Source organism: Equus caballus, chromosome 19 (genome assembly GCF_041296265.1).
Source record: "Equus caballus isolate H_3958 breed thoroughbred chromosome 19, TB-T2T, whole genome shotgun sequence".
Taxonomy (NCBI): Eukaryota; Metazoa; Chordata; class Mammalia; order Perissodactyla; family Equidae; genus Equus; species Equus caballus.
In genome coordinates, this window is record NC_091702.1 from 55598741 (window position 1) to 55623857 (window position 25117).

General features: G+C 37.5%; 1 protein-coding gene across 14 annotated transcripts in view; it reads left to right on the forward strand.

The window, feature by feature from the left end:
* The first annotated feature begins 534 nt into the window (after nucleotides 1-534).
* Nucleotides 535-25117, forward strand: part of SLC9C1 (solute carrier family 9 member C1) — a 94416-nt gene continuing 69833 nt past the window's right edge. The window contains exons 1-10 of one of the 14 annotated variants that reach the window (XM_070242777.1): nucleotides 547-667; nucleotides 996-1081; nucleotides 4650-4851; nucleotides 6015-6115; nucleotides 7662-7790; nucleotides 16590-16755; nucleotides 19682-19810; nucleotides 21898-21993; nucleotides 22541-22724; nucleotides 23779-23940. In XM_070242777.1, the coding sequence (XP_070098878.1) occupies nucleotides 22586-22724; nucleotides 23779-23940 (301 nt within the window). In that variant the 5' untranslated portion in view covers nucleotides 547-667; nucleotides 996-1081; nucleotides 4650-4851; ... (4 more) ...; nucleotides 21898-21993; nucleotides 22541-22585. Of the gene's footprint in view, nucleotides 668-995; nucleotides 1082-4649; nucleotides 4852-6014; nucleotides 6116-7661; nucleotides 7791-16589; nucleotides 16756-19681; nucleotides 19811-20053; nucleotides 20135-21897; nucleotides 21994-22540; nucleotides 22725-23778; nucleotides 23941-25117 lie in introns of those variants that run through there. The other 13 variants (XM_070242784.1, XM_023623794.2, XM_070242785.1 and 10 more) reach the window with 13 other exon arrangements.

Below are 25117 nucleotides of genomic sequence, written 5' to 3' on the forward strand. Positions count from 1 at the left end.
CCCAAAATATTTTATGATGAAAGTGGGAATATGAAAATCGGCTCAACGGTAATATCACTAAGTAATTTCAGTTATAATATCCTCTACATATTATGTTTAGAAAAAAGAAATGAGTATATCATTGTTCCTTAAAAAAAAGACCCAGAAGTGAAAGTCCACCTTGCCTGTCTTGATTCTATTCTCCTACATGCCTAGAACAGGCATTCTCTTTTTTGCTTTTTCTCACCCAGCAACTTGCGTCCTCATATTTCAAAATCTCTACCATCCTAACTTATCCAGGAAACTCACTCCTACCAGAATCCTGGGCAAATAGTATTCATCCGCTCTTTGCCAGAAATCCACTGTTCAAAAGCTTTAAATTAACGTAGCAATACAATTTCTGGAGATTCTTTTTCACTCTTGTTTAATAAACATGGCCTTAAGTCTTCAAAGGTAGACTTAGGCGTGCAGGAGCAATGATGCTGTGTAGCACCTTCTAGGACTGTATCGCATCAGCCAATCAAATCAAGAACTATGAACCTGAAGCCAATGGGTGCAGACCAGGGGCGGGGCTTGGAGCAAGTAACTGTCAGCGAGGAGCAGTTGGTTGTGGCTGCTCTGGGTTGAACGGAATAGCTAGGCTCCACTTCTCACATACCACAGCATACTTCTCCTGAGGCTATGGATGGTGAGCCCTCACCTAGTTTCCTTTTTAAGAAGTTGCCCTTCCTCTCTGGTACATTCTCCCTCAACCTCCCCTCCGAGAGGAACAAATGTTCCCACAGTATTCCAGCTGCAGATTCAGCCAACTGTTCCCTCCTGGAGTTTTATAGCAGCCAATCAAGGACTTTCCCAAAGATCAACCAGTTGCTCAGTTTGAATTTCTACCTCAGCCCCTGCCCTCCCCCATGACACTTCCTCTGTCAACTTTCCTTATTATTCACCTGGCTCATGCTGTTCCCTTTGCCTTAATGAGGCACAGAGGGGAAAGCACACTGACGCCTGCATTTCCTCAGGTGTATGGAGCTGAGCCAAGACGAGGAAGGGCGCATTGTGAGTGAAGAGCACTAGGAGGCCAACAGACCGCGCACCTCCCGAGCCTGTGAGTAAGATGGCTGCTGTGTTGCATGGTAGGAGGTTTACTGAGGAGACAATCCAACCCCAGTTGTTATATCTGTCATAATAAGCAAGTGCTTGGCACCTTGGGAAGATCACTGGGATCCCACGGTGCCCTCTTCAGGATACTTTTGTCATGTAATTCCTTCAAAATGTAGTCATTGAAAGAAGGAAAGACTTCTCATTTTCAGGGACAAGGTGAATGATTATGACTTGCACTGCATGAGAAAGAGAATTTCTCAAGGTCGACTGACTGTTGAGGACAAATCCACATGCCATTTTTGAGAGGGCAGTCATCAGTTAACTCCACACACAAAGAGAATTGAGGCCTTATCTAATTTATTGATGATAAATTACCGTAGGAAACCCATGTGGTAATTTCAAGACAAACCGATTTTTCCTTAATGAGACATGGACTCATAAACACATCCAATGTTGTCAAAAGTCAGTTTAACCGGAAGAAGGAGTTTTAATTTTAATTATATTGAAAATCTGTTTCTTCTCACTGCTACTTCTTCATTCATACCTTTAAAAATATAAACTAGAGTAATATTAGCATTTACATGCTGACTTCAGATGAGATCATTTCTTAGGGGAAAGGTTTGTTAGGAGAATTTGGAGTGGAGGTTGAAGAAGCTAAACCGAGTGTTTGGCACATATTCCCAACCAGAGAGTACAATTCTGTTGAACTTGATCATATATATCCTTGAATTTCCAGAATAATTAAGACTTGGAGTAATTTTATTCTTTTCTGAAAGGGATTTATTAGGATTGAATGTATAAACACTTATTAAAGTTTTCAAACAGTTTTAGAAATGGGAAAAATCCTTACGAGAAAATATCTCCCTACTTCCAGTTTGGAAAACAATAGACTCCTTTCCTGCATTAAATTCTGAAAGCATGTAGGAATGTATAACTGTGATGCAGAAAATAGTTTTCCTTTTTTGGTCAAGCCTGCTTGGTCTGGGAGTAACAGTGGGCAAGTTAATAAGTGACGTTGACAATGTTTTCCCAAATAGTTTCGTGTTAACTAAAAGCAAACCTTGTCAGTCTATCGCAGCATTCTTCTCTAATGGCGTGGGCTTCTCCTGGATCAGTGCTTCTAAACAATCGCTGCTCATTAGAATCACAGAGAAGTTTTTGAAGTTTCCAATACCCAGGCTGCACCTCGGGCCAATTAAATTAACTTCTGGAGGTGTCACCCAAGAATCAGTATTTTGAAAACCCTGTAAGTGATTCCAAAGTGTAGCCAAGATTAAGGATCTCTACCAGAGGGATAGCTGAACTTGCTCTGCTCTGTCACTTATATTACTACCAAGATCCACTGGGCTACCTCCAGCTCTTGACATGTTAAAGTGAGGTTAAGGAATTTAGAAATCCTTTGGGGAAAAACAACAAACAAACAAAAAAAGCAGCCCTTGACATCAGGAACGGGTCTGACAGAGCTAGGTCTCACTCAGTGTTTCAACAAGCTAGCCTGATGCTCACAGCTAGTCTAACATTATCCTGTTGGACATAATCTCACAGAACGTCAACATCAGATGAGTTTCCTCTGAGACCACAATAAAGCAAGACAAAATCAAAGTCACCATGCAACCCAAACAATACCAAACATCCCCTCTCTTGGGTAACATGAGTGACTGCTGCTTCTGTACCCATGACAGCTTTATCCTCATTCGAGTTGGCCCTCTCTAGAGATAAGACTTATTGAGATACCCAAGCACAGAGCTGTCCTTGCTTTCTGACAGCACCCAGTCTAAAGAAAATCCTCATTTCCTTAGGCTCGCTCCAAAATTACTCAGCACAGCCAGGATTCGCAATAAGTTCTTTCTAACATCCTTTTACTAAAACAGCCCACAGTTCCCCAGGGTCAATGTTCTCCCTCGCTGTGACAAATAATAAACTAAACTTACCAACAACAGAAGTGTTCCTGGTGGTCTTTGCCTAAAGGGCATGGATACGCTTTCTCACAAAACCTGACTCAAAAATATTGTAAAGAAGCCTTGCATGCAGACAGTCTGATCACAGAGTCAGTACTTTTACATCGGTGCTAATATGATACAACCTCTGTACGTGATGTTTACATCAAGGCTCTTTGATGCTAGTGATACAAGTGGAAAACGGCATAAAGTATAATTATATAAGAATGAACCCAACTATGTAAATAAAACGTATAAGAGCCACTAGATGACATGACTGTGGATAATTTTTTTCTGTTTTGAAATGTTTCTTTACATATTTATTTCAAAAGTCTTCACAATAAGTATGTATCCATTTAATTAATTTTCTCTTTCAAAACATTATTTTTGGAATCAGAAAAGAGCATATAATAAATATATATATATATTTGAAACTAAAAAAGCAGGCATTGCTGGATTATGAGAGGAAGTTTAGTAAAACTAAATGAATGCTTAGCAAGGCAGCCAGATACGATGCTAATGGCGGACTCTAGAAAATCTTAAGCCACTATTATAAGAAACTGAATTGGAAGAATTGCCTGCATGAAGTTTAAGATCCCTGATGTAACACTTTCCTTACCAGGGAAGCAGGTGAGACTGGCAGACTACAGCTATTATTTATTTTTTCAAACCAAGACACATCGTGGCCCTGTTGCTCCTCTTCTAAGAAGTAACATTGAGATAGAATGTGTAATATCTCCCCTGTCCTAAATCCTTTCAGTTTCAATATTTTTCTTACATTCTTGCTTGCTACGTAAATCTATAAAAGTTAGAGAAATCTCTTTTTCTGGCCCATGAGTGGCCCAAATGAGATAAAAGAAAGTTATGCTTTGATATCATCATGGTCTACTAATTTCTGTCTGGATAGAACTACAAAAGATATCAGAATATTCTTCCCGATCCCACTTCCCACTTTGGAATAGCTGCCACAACATGTTTCCAGAGGCTCAGATAAGCTGAGGACAAACCCCTCAGCTGTCCATCCCCAGAGCTAAGTAACCTGCACCATCTTATGGTCATGATGACCAGTTAGATGAAAAATCCTTTCAGGGGCCAGCCGGGTAGCGCAGTGGTTAAGTTTGCATATTCCGCTTTGGCGGCCTGGGGTTTGCCGGTTCAAACGATCCCAGGTGGACCTTTGCATCGCTAGGCAAGCCATGCTGTGGTAGGTGTCCCACGTATAAAGTAGAGGAAGATGGGCATGGATGTTAGCTCAGGGCCAGTCTTCCTCAGCAAAAACAGGAAGATTGGCAGCAGATGTTAGCTCAGGGCTAATCTTGCTCAAAAAAAAAAAAAAAAATCCTTTCAGGCAGTTGGATAGATGCAGGGCGAATATAGCTGAATAGTACCTGGCATTGTAAGTGAACACAGAGTGACACTGGCTAGTCTCTATCCCTTGGGGTTGTACCTTTCTATCTCATTTAAATCGAAAGCATCATAGAAGGAGGAGGCATTCCTAATTTTGGCAGACCCTCAGATATCACTATAAATAATTAAGGAATTAAGGAGAAATGCAGGGGTTTTTTTCCTTTTTTTAGATAAGCATTAGAAAGCCATTGAGAAAGTAAATCTTACATTCTTTTGACCCTGTGTTAGTTTTGCAGAGTCCTAAGAACTGGATTCAGATGATCCGTGAGAAACAACAGGATGACGTCCAGTTCCGGTCTTTCTAATTTATCTTTTTTAAACAAAGGCTCTACTGGTCCCTGGATGGATTTATTCAGGACTGGGATCGAGAATCAATCTGAGGGCCTCCCTGAAATCATTCTAATATTGTCTTTAATCTGTACAGTTGGAGGTAGGTGTAAGTTTCTTTATTTGAGTTTATACTTTGGATATGTCTTGTAAATGCCACCATATGGAATTAAGGAAAGTAGCAATAATAGGAAATTAGAATTTTGTTCCTAAATTCATACCTTTATTCCAAGATTTTCAATCAAATGAATCTAACAGTAATCTGTCTCTTAGAAGAGACAAGTAGAATCTGATCCATATTCTTTACCTCTATTGGATTCAAACTATTCCCACGTTCTTACTTGCTAGGTCATGGTTATATTTAAATGACCGGGAGAGTTGAAGCAAAGAAGCAGAAAATCAAGGGTTGGGGGATTTTCTTGTTATCTGCGTTATCATATACTATAGTTTCATTCATATTGAAAAGTTGGTTGTCCTACCACTTTCTTCCCTTACACAAAGAATTTTTAAAGTGATAGGTCTTCTGGATGGCTCAGTTACTTTTTAACTGGGTAGGGTGTCTCATACGTTTTATCGAAATGATAAATTGTGCCTAACTCTCCTGAGAAGAAAAGAATAATGTAGCGATCTAAAGAAAGCACTTTTTTTTTGTATTCTTTGACCTGATCAGGGTTTGTATTACAAAGAAGCAGAAAACATGAAACTGAAGGAAATGCTGTGATGTTGCTTATTGCACTTGGATAGCAATGATGAACACAGTTAAACAAAGTTAAATACTCATTATAGGCTTTTTAATCTGTAGTAGATAACTGGTAATAGGTAGCTAGTTTTTCCCCTTGGTCAAATTATTATAGCTACTTCCTCACTGTTATCTTGGGAATCAATCAGGAGATTTCATGAAAATTTAGTTATTTATTAACCTCTCATTGTAGGATTGCTAAAGAAACTAATATCTGATTTATAGCGTGTACTAAAACTGCTATAAATATTTTGATAGTAATCCAAGAGCCAATGATTGTTAGCAATATTTACTAAAGATTCTAAGGAAATGAGAAACTTCATAGAAGAGGTAAAGCAAGAATCTAGTGGATTAACAATTACACGGATTCTGTGTGCTTAAGTGTGAGAGTTTCAATTACAGGAATATAAGAAGTGAGTACAGGAATGGTATTTCATTGTTCTCAGTACTGAGAAACCATGCCAAATTAAAGTTCTATAAATGCGATATTTTGCTGCCTTTTAGTAAAGATATTTATTTTTTTGCAGCATTTTTAAATCTACACTTGAAAGACTTTCCAATTCCTCTCCCTGTGATATTATTTTTCATTGGATGCAGTTTTGAAATGTTAAGTTTTACATCTGACCAGGTGTGTGTAGTAAATATGAATATTGTGTACTATATCTAAGACTCATATAAATACAAAGATGACTTAAGAAAATTTGTAAAAATACTTATTTCTTCACTATTCTGCCAGTTGATAGATGATTGTGGTGTGGATAACATCAGATCATAAGAGTAGAGAAAGGAACGAGGCATGAAAGAGCTCAGATCCAGCTAAACATAGTCAAAATAGGGCCTAGGTATGAAATGAGTTAGGCAATGCAAAATGAGTACACATAGAGCTACTGGGAGTGTGAGTAGCTAATGCACATCTAAACAGAGTTTACAACCTCAGACAAGAAATTGGTTAACGAGATAGAAGCCCAGAGAGGCTTTGAGCTGCTGGTAACAAGACTCTAGTAGCAGGAGAATTCTGACATTGAACCAATCTGTTGCCTTAGTTAAGAATGTTCCATGAGGTTCCCATTCAAACAGAGACTAGTCTCTAAGTGTGTCTGGCTTAGACTATATTAAGAAACACAAGATGAAACTCTTACCTGGAGTTGGAAATGGGGAGCAATGCAAAATATATAGTCAAGGCAGTTACAGTGTTACTAAACAGTTGGGAACAACTGGAGTCAGGTAGTGGAGAGAGAACATACTTGGTATAAGGGATATAGAATACATTATTGACACATTAAATAGTCCTCTAACCCAGGGGTCAGCGGCAAACTTTTTCTGTAACAGGCCACATAGTAAATATCTAAAGATAAAGAAGGTTATAAAAATATTTTAAATTTAAACCTATCTGTCCTTTTGCCCCAGAGGGAGACATTACCTTTATTATACTAGACAGTATACTAAACCTACTCTTTGCTCTGAAAGGAGATGCTTGCTCTATCTCCCAAAGCTGTTAGCCATGCAAACATTCTTGAAAAGGTAGTTGGGAAGAAAAGCAATCAGTGCCACCACGCATAAGACGTGGAGAAATGCAAGAGACCTGTGTAGATCATCTCCCACATGAGATATCACCCAACACAGTTGGTACTCAGTGTTTTCTTTAATGAATGAAATGTTAAATGGATGCCCATAATAGGATTTACAAATATCAACCAAAAATTTATGATGAACACCGTTAATTAGTTATTTCATGAGCTGCATTAACTTCGCAGCCTCCATCCCCGCTATCCTTCCACACACATCTTCTATATAAGCCGTGGCTGATTATTTGTGGCTTCTGAAATTTGGTATGATTCTTTTACTCCTTTGTGGATTTCATTCACGATAATCCATCCACCTGAAATCTCGTTCTTCCTCTTGTATGCCTGAAAATCTACATATTCTCTAGTGTCCATGTCAATGTACTTCCTATACCTGTTCTCTAAAAAAGTAAAATTGGCATGGAGATATGCAGTAACTTTCCACTGTAATTGGAAATATGATGGAAATTACAATTAAAGAGTTAAAACTTTAGCACTTACTACATTGCGATGTTTCTTTTTCTCTATTGCTAGAGATAGGATGCCTGGCACATAGTCTATGCTAATAGAAGGATGGATGAATGAGAAAATGACATATTTTTATATTATTAGGTCCAAAGATATGCAGATGCCATACAATGGATAGATCCAGGCTTATTTTTTGATATATTTACACCAATAATTATCTTTAATGTTGCATTTGACATGGATGTTTACATGCTCAACAAGTTATTTTGGCAGGTAAGAAGTATTCTTTTTCAATAATATCATTTATTCTGTTATCTATGTTCAGATTTTTTAAAAATTTGCCCCAAATTAGGAAGCAAAGAAGACAGGGGAAAAGTGCAAGGTATGGGAGAAGTCAATTCAGCTTTATATTCTGCTGAATAAACCGTATCTTGGCAATTGTCCAGCATATTGAAGACAGGAAAAAAACTCATGGAGGAAAAAAGTATTTCTGAAAACCCAATCAGCAGAACGTAATGCCAGTTATAATTCGAACTCTGAGATGCTATAAGAGAGCTAACATGAAATATATAAGATCTAGTAAAAGGAAATTGTTGATAAAAGTTGTGGTTTTTTCATCTATGTGTTGAGGATGGTGTTTACACTCCAAAATGTTTATTGTGGTTACTTTCTAGGAGATGAGATTGTGTGTGAATGGAATAGTTTTAAGATAAAATTTCAGCCTACTACCTCTAGACTTAAATAATGTTGGAATTTCCCAAACTACCATGAAACGTTTTAAAGGAGAATTTAAAGAACAAAATTTATTACTGTGTTTCTAATAACAACACAAAAGTGCCTAATTCTTAGTATGGCACTTAAGATCTTCCATGATGTTCGTGATCCTCTTCTCTAGCCGTCAAAATGCCCCCTGTTGCTTTTGACTTCCAAGACTGTCTCTTCACTAGTGCCTCTATTGGTCTGTAGGCACATAGTTCAGTCTTTGGCCATTGTGTTAGGCATGTGACCCAGACTGGGCCCATTATACATAAGGGGGTTCCTTTTTCTCACTGTAACATCCTACCGCATCTTCTTTGTCCATTCATCTATCAATGGACACTTAGGTTGTTTCCATATCTTGGCTATTGTAAATAATGCTTCAATGAACATAGGGGCGCATATATCTTTTCAGATTAGTTTTTTCATATTTTTCGATAAATACCCAGAAGTGGAATAGCTAGATCATATGGTAGTTCTCTTCTTAATTTTTTTCTTCTCCCCAAAGTCCCCAGTACATAGTTGTATATTCTAGTTGTAGGTCCTTCTGGCTCTGCTGTGTGGGATGCCACCTCAACATGGCTTGATGAGCAGTGCTAGGTCATATGGTAAAACCCTGGGCCACCAAAGCGGAGTGCACGGCCCCTCTTCTTAATTTTTTTGAGGAATACTGTATTGCATAGTGGCTGCAACAATTTACATTCCTACCACTAGTATATGAGGGTTCCCTTTTCCTCACATCCTCTCCAACACTTGTTATATCTTGTCTTTTTGATAATAGCCATTCTAACATACAAGAGGTGATATTTCATTGTGGCTTTGATTTGCATTTCCCTAACAATTAGTGATGCTAAACCTCTCTTCATGTGCCTGTTGGCCGTCTGTGTGTCTTCTTGGGAAAAAATGTCTACTCAGATGGCCTGGTGAGTGATGCCGTGTCCACGCCCAGGATCCAAACTGGCAAAACCCTGGGCCGCCAAAGCAGAGCACGGGCGAACTTAACCACTCAGCCATGGGGCCAGACCCTCTGCTCATTTTTTAATTGACTTATTTGTTTTTTGGTTGTTGAGTTGTATGAGTTTTTTAATATATTTTGGATATTAACCCTTTATCAGATATATGATCTGCAAATATCTTCTCCCATTCAGTAGGTTGTCTATCCGTTTCACTGATGATTTCCCTTGCTGTGCAGAAGCTTTTTAGTTTAACATAATCCCTTTTGTTTATTTTTGCTTTTGTTTCCCTTGCCTGAGGAGACGTATTGAAGAAGATGTTGCTAAGACCATTGCCAAAGAATGTACTGTTTATGATTTCTTCTAGGAGTTTTATGGTTTCATGTCTTACATGCAACTCTTTAATACATTTAGAGTTAACTTTCGTGTGTGGTGTAAGACAATGGTCTACGTTCATTCTTTTGTGTATGGCTGTCCAGTTTTTCCAATACCATTTATTGAAGAGACTTTCCTTTCTCCATCTTATATTCTTGGCTCCCTTGTCAAAAATGAGCTGTCAGGAGATGTGTTGGTTTATTTCTGAGCTCTCAGTTTTGTTCCTCTGATCTGTGTGTCTGTTTTTCTGCCAATACCATGCTTTTGTTTTGATTACTATAGCTTTGTAGTATAATTTGAAATCAGGGAGTATGATTCTCCAGCTTCGCTCTTTTTTCTCAGGATTGCTTTGGCTATTCAGGATCTTTTGTGGTTCCATGAAAATTTTGGAATTTTTTGTTCTATTTCTGTGAAAGATGTCATTGGGATTTTGATAGGGTTTGCATTAAATCTGTAGACTACTTTAGGTAACAGGGACATTTCTACAATGCTAATTCTTCCAATCCATGAGCATGAAATATCTTTCCATTTCTTTGTGTCTTCTTCAATTTCGTTCAACAGTGTCTTATAGTTTTCAGGGTAAAGTCTTTCACCTCCTTGATTAAATTTATTCTTAGGTATCTTATTCTTTTTGTTGTGATTCTAAATGAAATTGTTTTCTTAATTGCTCTTTCTGATAGTTTGTCGTTATTGTATGGAAATGCAACAGATTTTGGTATATTGATTTTGTACTCTGCAACTTTGCTATGTCAATTTATTATTTCTAATAGTTTTTTGGTGTATCTTTAGGGTTTTTTATATAAAGTCACATCATCCACAAATAGTGGTGGTTTTACTTCTTACTTCTTCTTTTCCAATTTGGATACCTTTTATTTTACTTTATTTTATTTTTACCTAATTTCTCTGGCTGGAACTTCCAATACTATGTTGGAAAAGAGTGGAAAGATGGGCATCTTTGTCTTCTTCCTGATCTTAGAGGGATAGCTTTCAGATTTTCACCAGTGAGTATGCTGTTAGATGTGGGTTTGCTATATATGGCCTTTATTATATTGTGGTGCGTTCCTTCCTAACCCATTTTATTGAGAGTTTTTATTATAAATGGATGTTGAATCTTGTCAAATGCTTTTTCTGCATCTATTGAAATGATCATATGATTTTTATCCTTCATTTTGTTAATGTGATGTATCACATTGATTGGTTTTGCAGATGTTGAACCATCCTTGTATTCTTGGAATAAATCCCACTTGATCTTGGTATATAATTCTTTTAATGTATTGTTATATTCTATTTGCTAGTATTTTGTTGAAAATTTTTGCTTCTATGTTCATTAGGGACATTGGCCTATAATTTTCTTTTCTTCTCCTGACTTTGGGCTTCTGTTGTTTGTTTTCTAACTCCTTTAAGTGTAAGGTTAGATTATTTAATATTTTTCTTGTTTGTTTAGGTAGGCCTTTATTGCTATATGCTTCCCTCTTAGTACTTTTGCTGCATGCCATAGATTTTTGGTATGTTGTATTTTTATTTTCATTTGTCTTCAGTTTTTTTAAAATTTCTCCTTTGATTTGTTTGCCAATAGTTGTTCAGTAGTATGTTGTTTAGTCTTCACATATTTGTGATTTTTCCAGGTTTCTGCTTGAATTTTACTTCTAGTTTCATACCATTATGATTGGAAAAAATGCTTGATGTGATTTCAATTTTATTAAATTTATTGAGACTTATTTTGTGTTCCAACACATGATCTATCCTTGAGAATGTCCCATGTGCACTTGAGAAGAATGTATATTCTGCTGCTTTTGGATGGAATGTTCTGTGTATGTCTTTTAAGGCCTTAAATGGTCTAATGTTTCTGGTCTAATGTTTCATCTAAGGCCAATGTTTCCTTGTTGACTTTTTTGTCTGGATGATCTATCCATTGATGTAAGTGGGGTATTAAAGTCCCCTACTATTATTGTGTTGCTGTCAATTTTGCCTTTTAGGTCTGTTAATAATTGCTTTATATATTTTTGTGCTCATATGTTAAGTGCATATATATTAATAAATGTTATGTCTTCTTAATGTATTGTCCCTTTTATCATTATATAATGCCCATCTTTGTCTCTTGTTACCTTTTTTGGCTTGAAGTCTATTTTGTCTGATCTAAGTATTGTTATACCCACTTTCTTTTGGCTGCCATTTTCTTAGAGTATCGTCTTCCATCCTTTCACTTTGAGCCTCTGTTTGTCTTTAGAGCTGAGATGAGTTTCCTGAAGGCAGCATATAGTTGGGTCTTGTTTTTTAATTCATCCAGCCATTCTGTGTCTTTTGACTGGTCAATTCAATCCACTTGTATTTAGGGTGATTGCTGATATATGAGGACTTAGTACTGCCATTTTATCTTTTGTTTTCTGGTTGCCATATATCTCCATTGTTTCTTTTTCCTTGTGTTTCTGTCTGCCATTTTAGTTTGGTGGTTTTCTATGGTGTTTTCTCAGTTCCGTCTTTTTTTATGTCTTGTGTCTATGCATTAGATTTTAGTTTTGTGGTTGTCATGAGGTTTGTATAAAACATCTTATAAATAAAATAGTTCTTTTTCAGCTGATAACATCTGATCTTCATTTGCCTATACAGGTTCCATCCTTTTCCTCTTCCCTATTTATTCCCCTTAAAATTTCTTGTAAAGAAACTCTAATGGTGATGAACTCCCTCAGCTTTTGTCTGGGAAAGCTTTTATTTTTTTTTCATATCTGAAGGATAACTTTGCTGAATAGAATGTTCTTGGCTGATAGTTTTTAATCTTTCAATATTTTAAGAATGTTTTTCTACTCTTTCCTGGCCTGCAAAGTTTCTGCTGAAAGATCTGCTAGTAACCTTGGGATTTCTTTGTGGGTGATTGTCTTTTTTTCCCTGGATGTCTGTAAAATCCTTTGTTTGTCATTGACTTTTGACAGTTTTAATATAATGTGTCTTGGAGAAGGTCTTTTTGTGTTGAGACAATTAGATGCTCTATTAGCTTCATGGACTTGTATATCCAATTCCTTCCCCGGTTTGGGAGCATTCTCAGCTATTATATCTTTAAATAAGCTCTTTGCTCCCTTCTCCCTTTCTACTTCTGGAATAATCATTATCTCTATGTTGCCTTTTCTAATGGAGTTGGATAATTCTGTAGAGTTTCTTAATTTTTAGAAAATCTTAGTTCTTTCTCATCTCCTCCCCCTGAATCATTTCTAGATTTCTATCTTCGAGCTTGTTAATTCTCCCTTCTTTATAGGCTGCTCTATTTCCATTACTTTCTAATGCATTTTTTATCTCTTTAATTGAGTTCTTCAGCTCCAGGATTTCTGCTTGATTCTGTTTTTCAGAGTTTAAATCTCTTTGGTAAAGTATTCCTTCTGTTCATTAATTTTATTCCTGAGCTTACTGAACTGCCTTTCCAAGTTTTCTTGGAGCTCATTGAGATTCTTTTTAACAGTTGTTTTGAATTCTCTATCAGTTAGAGTATAGGCTCCCTTGACTTTAAATTTGGTTTCCAGAGAATTTTCATTTTCTTTTTGTGACACTATGTTACCATGCTTTTTCATGGTCCTTGCTGTGTTGTTGCTCTGCCAGCATGTTTGAAGTAGTAAGCACCTTTCTTATTTAGGTAAAGCTTTGTTTAGTTTGATTCTAACAATTCAAAAGGTTGGTAATTAGAAAGCTTTCTTTTGGTTTTCAGTAGGTAGTGCTCTAGCATAAGTTTTCAGTTTTTCTTGCCTAAGCTGCCTCTTGCTCTACTTGAGAATCAGCACTTTCCACCCTTCACTGCCTCTGCCAGAGGGGTCATTGGTGCCCTTCTTGTCACTACTTGTGCCTCTGGGATGGCTGGTGCCTTGCTGCTGTTGGTCTCGCTATTGGTCTCTGGTGTTGCCACTGGGGCACCAGGATGGTGGGTGCCTCTGCTGCATCTGGGATCTCCTGGGTCATGAGCAATGCTGCTGTGGTGGGGGAAAAAGGAGGGTCAGGGTGAGCCAGAGTCTCTGGCACCTCCGCTCTATCCAGAGTTGTTGGGTTTGCAGGCACCATTGCCGTGGGGTGGGGGGCAGCATCACAAGCACTGCTGCAGCTGGAGGTACCAGAGTCACAGACCCCATCACTGCTGCTTCCTGATTCTCAGTGGCTGTGGTTGCCACTGCAGCCAGGAGGCTGGAGTTGCGTGCACCACCTCTGCTCCTGCTGTCAGGTTCCCTGAGGCTGCAGGTTCAGCCACCATGGCCAGGGGCCCAGAATCACAGGCGCTGCCTTTGCTGTTCCCCTGGTTCTACCTCCTCTGTGTGTTCAAATCCACCCACCTCCAGATGTACAAGTATGTGGATTTCTATAAAAGTTGTATTTTAAATACCCACCTTCTAAAACTTCCCACACCCACATGTAAAAGAACAAAAGCAGAGCATACTCACAGAAACAGCTATAATTCTAATTCACAAACTATTATAATTTTTTTCTTATCATGTAATATTTGGATCCCGTCAAGGAAAGAACTTGAGATAAAATAGTCTATTTCTGAAGCAAGGTGTACATTTCTTTCAAAGTAATCAAAACAGTTTTGTAAATATAAGACCAATCCCTAAACTATGTTAGAAGGAAAACTATTAAGATCATTTACACTTTAAACAGAGTCCAAGCAAATGGAGTTCAGACAATGACAAAACAAAAAACAAAATTGAAAAGAATAGAGATATAGAAGTAGTTTGGGCTGGTTCAGGTGATCTCTGCTGAGCCATCCGAGTGTTCAATGGAGGGGTCAGCTAAGGTGTATGAGCTAGAGGCCTCACTCATGTGTCTGTCAGTACTGTTAGTATTGGCTGTCGGCAATGGGTGTCACTGCGACAGATGTATCTCATCATCTAGGAGGTTATTCCAGGTGGTTCGAGTCTCAAACATCAGAAGGAGAGGGCAGGCTCAAATTTGCCAGTCCTTTTACATCTCTATTTGCACCAGATTTGCTTGCGTTCCTATTCACCAAAGCAAATCACATGACTAACCCAAAGTCAGAGTAGGAGATAGCTACTCAATCGCATGAATTCAGAGAGCAGAATTACTGCAGTCACTTTTGCAAACAATATACCATGTGATTTATCAAAGTAACCAGAGGTATTTTGTGGAAGAACAGGATTTGGGCCTCCTGACCCTCAATACTCTTGTCTCAGAACTTCATTTTAATTTGTTCCTTTGAACAGGAGTTAATAATATGAGTCTTCTGACCACTAAAACCTTAAAATGAGAACTCAGCCACGCTAGAGGTAATTATCTATGGGTTCTTGACTTCAGTTTGTCCCTGAGCTAACATCTGTTGCCAATCTTCCAGTTTTTGCTTGAGGAAGATTGTCACTGAGCTAACATCCATGCCAATCTTCTTCTATTTTGTGTGTGGGATGCCGCCACAGCATGGCTTAATGAGTAGTGTGTAGGTCCATGCCTGGGATTTGAACCCACAAACCTCAGGCCACTGAAGTGGAGTGCATGAACTTAACCACTATGCTGCCAGGCTGGCCCCCTAAACCTTTTTAGAAGGAAGTTTAGTAATCTTTACAGACAGTAATCTCTACAGAAAGCATGTCTTTAATTTTACTTATTGAAATTCTAAAGAAGTAATTAAGGATGTATGATACGGCTTAGTCACAAGACTCATCTCTTTTTTTATATTGCTGTATTTATTTACTATTGGCAGTGAGAGCATTTTTCAACATCATTATGAAATCCTTATAATTATCCTTTTTTATTTTATTTTTAAAATTAAGATGTAATTGGCATATAACATTATATTAGTTTCAGGTGTACAACATAATGATTTGATATTTGTGTATATTTCAAAATGATCACCAAAATAAGTCTAGTTAATATATCCATCACCTCGCATAATTACAATTTCTTTTCTTGTGATGCAGACTTTTAAGATCTACTCTTTTAGCAACTGTCAAATACGCAACACAGTATTATTAACTATGATCATTCTGTAAGTTACATCCCAATAATTTATTTATTTTATAACTGAAAGTTTGTACCTTTTGACTCCCTACACCCATTTTACCCATCCCCCACCCCCTGCCTCTGGGGGTGAACCAATGGGGTGAACCAGTCTGTTCTCTGTACCTACGAGTTCAGTTTTGTTGTTGTTTCTTAGATTCCACATATAAGTGAAATCATATGGTATTTGTCTTCCTCTGTCTGACTTATTTCACTTAGCATAGTGAAATGGCCCTCAAGGTCCATCCATGTTGTTGCAAAAGGCAAGATTTCCTTCCTTTTTACAGCTGAATAATATTCATTATATATATATATATATATATATATATATATATAAAACACATTTTCTTTATCCATTCATTCATTGATGGACACTTAGGCTCCTTCTACGTCTTGGCTATTGTAAATAATACTGCAATGAACATGGGGTGCAGTTCTGAATTCTTCTAGGTAACTTCAGGCACAATTATCACATTTTCCAAAGTCCATTTGGGAATGAAATCTTGCTAAATAGCTGCCACAGATAGAGTAAGAGAAAGCAGAAGGCAGTGGTGAGAAGGCAGGGGGTCAAGTTCCAGTCCCCAGAATAACAGAATTTCCCTTCCCATCTTGTCTATGGTCCTTGCCCATTTTTCTACATTCTTTCTGTTATCTTATTTTCTCTTTTCCCCTTTTTTAACTTCTTTCTAAACTTGTATGCTTTTATTTGTTAATAGGCTATGTCTCAGTTTTTATGCACAGTTAAATGTGGATATATCTTACATATATATTTTTATGGTATATATATGGTATTTCCTATAACTGGTATTTCTTAGGTCCTAAGAATCTCATTGCAATATTTGCCTCTTACTTCCCAGAGTTGCAAACACATGGTTGTTAATAAAATAACTTAAAATTTCCCTCTGGCGGATTAAGCGTGATTCTACATCTCCAATAATCCTGACTATCTGCTTTTAAAAATGGAATACAAAGGCAATCTGACTGTTCTATCTGTAAAACTTTTTTGCAGATACTTCTCATTACAATTCCTGGCTTTATAATGAATTACATCTTAATTCTTTGGTATCTGGCATCCATGAATAAATTACTTTTGAAAACCAGCCCATGGTTATTATTTGCAGCTATCCTTGTGAGTTCAGATCCCATGCTGACTGCAACGGCTATAAGAGACCTTGGTAGCTATATTTTTCTCTTTTCCTGTATTTAAAATATCATATTCTGTATTTTACTTGTCTAGTTTTAAGATCTTCTGTTCACTATAGCTTTTCACTATGTGAACCACGGCACTGGGGCTTTGGGAGTTGAGCATAGAGATTCGAGTGGTGATGCTTAGAAGAGAATGAAATGCCAGGGATGGGCTTACTTAGTACATATTTTTTTACGCCTTACATCCCGCTGTGGAATAGGGCAAGGATTGTTTGGAATCCTTTACTTTATACATGCCTCTACCTTGAGTCAATGGAATAGTTCTGGGAGCATTATAATATTACATACAAATTGTGGTGACATTTCAATTGCCTAACACCTCTTTTCCTTTGAAAACACTGTCATTAGGTTAATGGCATTTGTAAAAAAGTTGCCTTTGGAGTCATTGTCACCATTAGGACCAAAAGCCTGAGAAGTCAAAAACAATAAAATCACTAATAATGCAGTGTTTTCAATGTGTCCTATTTTAGGAGAAAGAAATCTATATTTAAAAGTAAAATATCAAGTCAATGTAACTCAGAAAAAAAATCCAAGAGCCTCCTTCAGGAAAAACAGTGACCTAATTTATTTTCCTGTAGTCACTTTTTAATAATAAGAAGTAGAACATTTGTTTTAAAATAGAATTTTAATATGGCACACACATGCAGGCAGACACACAGACACACACACTCTTTTCACTTTATGGCCAATTAAAGGGTAAAGAGCTACCCGAGGCAGGTAGACATAGAGTAGAAGAGACACGTCAAGTGTGCACATGGGCATAAAGGAAAGCCAAGTCTTCAAAACAAGGAGATTCCGATTGTGAGCTAAGACTTTAGAAGAACGAAGTGCCAGCATCTATCACCCAACCCTGCCTCCATGGGGCTCAGTCAGGGCCAGCCCTTTTTCTACTCAAAAGATTTGAGGGAGGGGCTGGCTCTGTGGCCGAGAGGTTAAGTTTGCTGACTGCGCTGCAGGCAGCCCAGTGTTTCATTGGTTCGAATCCTGGGCGCGGACATGGCACTGCTCATCAAACCACGCTGAGGCAGTGTCCCACATGCCACAACTAGAAGGACCCACAACGAAGAATATACAACTATGTACTGGGGTGGGGGGGGGCCGTTTGGGGAGAAAAAGGAAAAAAATAAAGTCTTAAAAAAAAAAAAAAGATTTGAGGGAATTCTGTGCCACCTGAGAACATTCCGTACTTTCTTAACTTTACCATCTCATAGTCTAGTTAGTTTAGTTTTCCACTGATCTCCTGGCCTGCCATAGTTGAATTTGAATAATTTCTTTAGGTTAACTTGCAAGGCTATTCTCATAAATTTTGGTCATCTTGTCATTACTTTCGGGATTTTGTTTGTCTCCTCACTTCACATCCTTTAGAAAAATTTAAAAAGTATTTTTCTCTTGGCAACATTTTTGCCTGAATTTTCAAAGCAAGATTTTTATATTTTTTTATTTTATTCTCAAAAGAAAATCTGCCCACGCCTATGAGTAGAGTATGTAAGTACTTTCCCATTGTCTTGAGATTTTTATGGTCTGTTGATTCCTCTTATGCCCTCATGTCTGTTATTTCCAAATATTCAAATTTTGTCATAGTTTAATTTTCTAAAATGGAATAATTGTACAACAGTAGCAGTTAGAGTTTTTTGAGTAAGAAACAACTCAAAACATAGTGGCATAAAACAACAATTTATTATTTCTCAAGAGTCTGGAAGTTCTGATGGTATGCACTGGGCTCTGCTGATCTTGGCTAGGCTCACTAATGAATCTACAGTCAGCTGAAGGGTCATCTGGGAGCTAAGTGATCTAACACGGCCTCGACAGGGAAGGCCCTCTTTTCTACCACATATTTCTCACACTCCTCCAGGAGGGTAGCCAGGGAATGCTGCCATGATGGTGGCAGAGGTCCAAAAGAGAGGAAGCAGAAATCTTTCTCAAGCCTCTTCTGCATCAAATCTCAGAACTAAACAGACTGGATCTCTTGGGTGAGAGAAACTGAATAGTCTTACCGCAAAGGCCATGGATGCAGGGAGAGGTGAGGTATTGGACCATCAAGACGATTGAACTTCCACAGAAACAGACTGCCTTGGCTTTTCTTCTCTTCTACAGCATACGTACTGTATTAGGTTATGATCACAGCTCTAGAGTGGGTGGTTCGCAAGAGGGGCCTTTACCATGTAATAGCATTTCCTGCCTTTGGACAATTAGAAAATTATTAAAGATGCTTGAAGTTATAGTTTTGCCACTATAGGCACATTTAATAGCAGAGAAAAATGATAATTGATGGATATCTAAACTTAGAATATCATCATAAATGGAGAAAAATTAGTATAGAATTAAATAATATGAGGATGCTCTCTATTTATGGAGTTTATTTCTAAAACCTTTGAAAGGAATGTATGGGAAAGTCAGACAATTTCCAATCGTAGTTAGATTATCTGGACAATTGCCTTAATACTTTGCTTAAGTATCATGCTATAAAGCATTGGTTTATGAATTTACTTTATTTCTCCATAGTAATTTTTTGTCTTACCTTAAATACATGGTGTGTATTTATATAAGCCAAATTTTTAAAAATTGAATTAAAAAGTAACAAATTTCATGTTTTTATTTGTACTTTGAAACAAGAAATGAGAGCTCTAGTTGGTTACTAGATAACCAACTTACGTAAACCATAATCGACCACAATTAATTTGGTACCTAATGATGATGTCTAGACTTAATTTCCAGTTGATATATAACTAAATTTCCTTGAAGGGAGTTTTCAAACATAACTAAAGTTTCCTTAAGTACATAGGGGAAGTATATAAATCCATAGCTATGAATATGCTTCTATTGCTAATAAGATTTTATTCTTTAACTTTGATGAAGTTTTTCCCACCTCAAAAAAAAATACCTTCCCTTCCATAGGTCTCTCTAGAGGCCTCGTCAATTTGATTAATGGAGAAAGTCTGATGACCTCCATAATGTCTTTAATTACATTTACTGGTATTGTGCATATTAAATCTGGCATGCAACGGAAGACAAACTATTCCTTAGGTAAGGACCTATTTTCTTCGGAATTTCTTAAAATCAGACTCCTGTATTTTCTGAAAGCTGCCAAGTTTCTGTAATATCTTACCATAAGTTATGCTCATACAAACATAACCATGAGTATTAGTGCAGTGATTTACCCTTTACAAAGCACTACCGTATATCCCTTATTTACTATTAGTCGTGGTTTTGTTGTGAGGCTAGATTGGGACTTTTCATTAGCATGCTTATAGTAGCAGCATTCCACAGGCCCAGGCTGAACCAGGATGCTTGACAAGAACGAGAGATGTTGTTTTTATGTGCTGAAGATCAACTCAGAAGATAAGCCAGGTAGTGTATCACCCAGGGAAGAGGGGAGATGACTTCCCTTCTCTTTGCCCTGGGACTGTCTCCTTACAGCCAACGTAGAAACTGTCAGCTCAGGGAGGAAGTGTGAGCTGCATGGCCATCTACAGGGCCTGAGAGCAGTGCTTGTGAGCAGGGAGATTGCAAGGTCTCCATGAGCTCATTTACCACAGTCAGATAACCCTGAACCATAAATATTTTTTTCCTTTATCGTGTGTGTGTGTGTGTGTGTGGTATAAAATAAATGATATAGGCACATTATAACGAACGATTATAAAGTATGCAAATGTGTAATTATCTGTCAGGACAAGAAATACAGTGTTACCAACACCCCCGGAAGTGTCTGTATGCCTCTCCTGATCAAAACCCTGTGCTCTCCTCCTAGAACAGTGATTCTCAGAGCGTAGGGTTGGGAGGTGGTCCACAGCACACTTTAAGGGTGTCCATGAAGTCAAATATTTTTACAATAATACTAAGAGGCTATTTACCTTTTTTACTGTGCTGCCATTAGCACTGATTTTGGAAAAGCAATGATTACAGTCTTCTGGATAAAATTGCCGGCATATACTATTCCGCTCACCAGATATCTTCTGTGTTCTAAGGCCTTCTGTAGCCTTATCTCATTCCACCCCTGTAAACCTCTGGAAAAAGAGTGTTTAGGAGGTGCTTCCAGACCACGTTCTAGTACATCAGTGGGTCTGTATGATGCCAAATAACCCGTTATGTTGAAGCGGGATCCTCTACTACACCCTGTCCGCAGCAACCAAGCATATCCCAGATTACCTTTCCAATCGCTCAAGAAGAGGAAGTTTTAGCTATAGTTGTTTTCCCTGTACCTGGAGAGCGCCTCATTGTTGGGCAGCCAGGGACCCTGTTTACCTCTATTCTGACCCATCTGTGCTTTACATATTCTTAATCAATGACTCAAACTCAGAAGTGAAAACTATTCTTTCCGAAAAAGAACCATTCTGAGGACCATCGCCCCTATCAAGTCTTCCTCAAGGGAGCTGGTCCTGAGGATGGGTGGACAGTTTCCTAACCTGGGCTTAAGAAGCACTCACCTTCAGCCTTGCTCTGTATCCAATTAGTTTACCCAGGCCACGGCAGCCTGGGACACCTGTGATGAACCTAGAGCCCAAATTTAGCACAGGAAGGGTACATCCTCTTTAAATCTTTCATATATGCCATTTGTGGTGTGTGAGAAAGCCAAACAACCACACACATACAATGTCTTCCAAAATCCAGAGTACAAAGGAAGGTGACACAATATGACACTGAGAGAGCTTTCACCATAAAACTACCTACAGATAAGGCCTTCCTGAAGATAACGAAGGTGGGCAACAAGAGATGTGTATAATCAGAAGCATCTTAAAAACCTGAGTACCACCCTGGGGGGAAACTGAAAAATGCAAAGAAGTGCAGTCATACATGCTGGTTGGAAGGATCCATGCCCAGCCTCTGAACCTGGCCCAGTATTCTACCAAGCCCCATTTAAGATAGCAAATATTGACCGCAGAATTTCAGGGACCAACATCAGAGATGACATCTGCAGTCTAATCAAGAGAACTTTCTTAACATACACTGGGAAGCAAAGAAAAAAAAAGAAAAGCAGAAGAAAAGAAAGGTGGTGTTGTGGAAGTTCCTTCATCCTTTAACGCAACAATTATTTACTGATATGTATTCTGTGATAGTTTCTATTCTAGGTGCTAGTGATTCAGCCATGTACATAATAGTCTTTGCTTTCATAGAGCTTGAATTTTGAATTGCCTTGAATTGTCTTGCAATTGATAATAATCGATGGAACAGAATTTTGAGTTTATTTAGATTTCAGAAGAGTCAAAACTGTGAGTAATCACTCTATTAAAATAATAATAGTAACAACCACAATAGTAAAATCTCTGTTGTAGGAGGAAGAGAACAGTGAATTTATTTTCTTAGCCATTAGGACTTTCTCTGAATTTTTAATAGCTTTGAAAGAAAAATTTCCCTTAAGAAAGAAAGATACTTGACAAGCTTTATTGATATTTCATTTATATCACTTGACACAATTGTAAATAATTTTGATAGTCATCATTGTTTTTATAACGTAATTATTTAAACAGTGTTGCTCTATCTTTGAAGTTAGTACATATTTCACAATAGGGAAAAACTAAGTTACTGCACTCAGAATTCTTACCTTTTCCAACTTGTGTGTTGAGAGTTTAAGAACATTGTAAGAAACAATGGATTTTCTTTGAGGCTTTTCCTGGCCTAATAAATCCATTCAGCAAACATTTTACTGATTAAAAGCTATTTTCCTTTCTTAAAAGAGAAAGCAACTTTCAAACTAGGTCTCCTAATTCTAGTTTATTGCATCCTTCTGAAACCTGAAGCCTTCCTTCTACATTTTAGTTACAGGAGGTACTGGACTCCCAAAATTATCCCGTGGCCAACTCCATGCCTAGAACAGATGTGACCTGGAGGGCCTTCCATGAAACTTCCCTCCCATGTTCACACTGTCCCTACAGATGTTCGATCTTTCTGCTTGGAACATCTAGAAACCGTGGCTCCCTTTCAGCCGTGGGGATGAGATTAGGTAAGGAGGCGCCTGTGTCACCTCAACACTCTCAACAGTGCCCTCCCCACCAGCGGGCGTTTCTGGACAAGGATTCATAAAAGGATTCTTTCTCCTTCATTTTGCCACCTCAGAGCACAGTTCTAGGATTTAGTTCCCCAAATTTAGCCTTGTTTTTGTCATGGCGCCTCTTGCTCTTTTCTGTTGGTCACTCTTTGTCTTGGTTTTGTTCATGCTCTCCACCTCTTCTGTTGGAGTTGGCCCTTCTGGCTTTGCTGATCCCAGACCCACTCTCACCTGAGATTCAAATTTTGCTCCTCTGATCTTCACCCTGTAAAGGTAGGGAGGTCTTCCCCTGGAAGACCTGATTCCAGCAACCAAGGCTACCAATGGCTTAGGTTTCCTGTTCTCCTGGGAAGGGCATCATAATGACTATAGAAAGCAATCTGGAAAAATATAACAATATCAGTGAGAGAGCAATTATTCTTTAGTGCAGTAATTCCACTTCTGGAGCCTAAGGAAGTAATCAGAGAAGTCAAAAAATTTATGTACAGAAATATTCACTGCAGCATTGTTTATCAGGAAACAGTGAAAAGTGGAAACAGTGGAATGCCCAACAATAAGGAACCAATCAGTGAGTTTGGCAGCCCAAGACATCACAGGAGATGCTCTCCACTGGGACCCAGAGGCAGTTCTTTTTCTGTATTACCTGTGTGTATTACATGAGATCTAGAATATAAGTTCCATGAGTTTAGAGAATTTCCACTTCTTGTTCATTAACATATCTCCAAAATTTATTGCACTGTTTGATATGGAATAAATATACATTCCTTAATGGGGACTGAAAGAAGCTCTTAAAGGAAACTGACTGAATTTGACAACCTTAAGTGTGGCTTTCAGCATTTGAAAGGAAACTCTTTCAATTTAGGAATAAGAAAATACTCTACATCTACCCTGAAGGCAATGAGCTATTTTTAAAGATAATGACAAAAGAAAAGTTGACCCAGAGTACCACTTAAAATTAAGAGCAAGTAAGTTCTATTAACTATTTTCTATTTACTCCCCTTTCTTGCAGCCGGTGACATCATGAATGAAATTTGGTCATCTTTCGTAGCAAGTTTTTTGTTTGGAATTCTAAGTGCAAAACTGATTCAGTTGTGGATGGCTACTGTTTTTGGGGATGATGTCAATCATATAAGTCTCAGCTTTTCAATTCTGTACCTCATCTTTTTTATTTGTAAGTGAGGGTCTTATGCCTAAAATTAAATGACATAGAAAAATTCAAAATAAAGATACAGAAAAATACATACCAGGCAAAAGTTGGTAAAAAACAAAAAAACATTCAGCTGATCTAGAAGGAGTATTTTTGTTAAATAATCTATCAAAAGAGATAAAACCTACTAATATTTATACAACAGAAAACAATGTACCAAGATATACAAAGTAAATAACATTAAAAAAGAAGAATTTGACAAAATCATTATAATGAGATATTTTAGCTTGCTTTTCGCAGATAATTTCATTACCAATTGGACAAAAAATAATTATGGCTATAAAAATATTTAAATAAAAAATTAACTGCTTGATTGTATAAGATATACAAAACAGAATTCTTTACATACCTGTAGCCATTCACAGAAATGAAATAGACTAGAAGAACATTTCAATAAAATTCCAAACATTGTTCAACCACAATGCAATTAAATACTAACTACAAAAGGAGGGTCTTAACAAAATAATCATTCTAACTGCCCGAAATTAAATATACTTTTCTTGGTAACTCTTAGATCAAAAAGGAAATAAAAATAGAAGTCACAGATCAAGTAACGCAAAATATTAGAAAATCTGTCAATATTATTAATGCTTTCACCACCACTCCCTTCTCACAGAAGTATGGCAGATATTGATAATTAGCCCTTTCACTGCTTCCTGACACAGTCTCAGAATTGTATTCAACCCAGCCCTTCAGACAGCTCTACGAGTGACTTGAAGTTGGCTTGCATGATAAACCTAGTTAGCAACTTATACTATGTCTTTTCATTACATTCAGGAATAAGACAATCTTGCCTATTCTCATATACATGATTGAAAACAGTTCGGAAAGTTCTAGTTAATACAATGAGAAAGAAAAAACAAAGAAGTTTCTATATATTTCAAAAGAAAAAATGTTTACATTAGTCACAACATTTTAGATTACATAGAAAACCCAAGAGAATTCATTAGTAAACTAAGCCAGCAAGGCTCTTTAACAGCTTGATATAAGATAAATATTTAAAAAAAAACCAAAAACCCAATAGTCTTCTTACAAGCCAGCAGTAGCTAATTAGAAAATTTTATTCTCTTTACATTGGCAAAAAGTTCTAAAATATCAAGGAATAAACTTAACAGAAAGTTTGGACCTAAACAGAAAACTA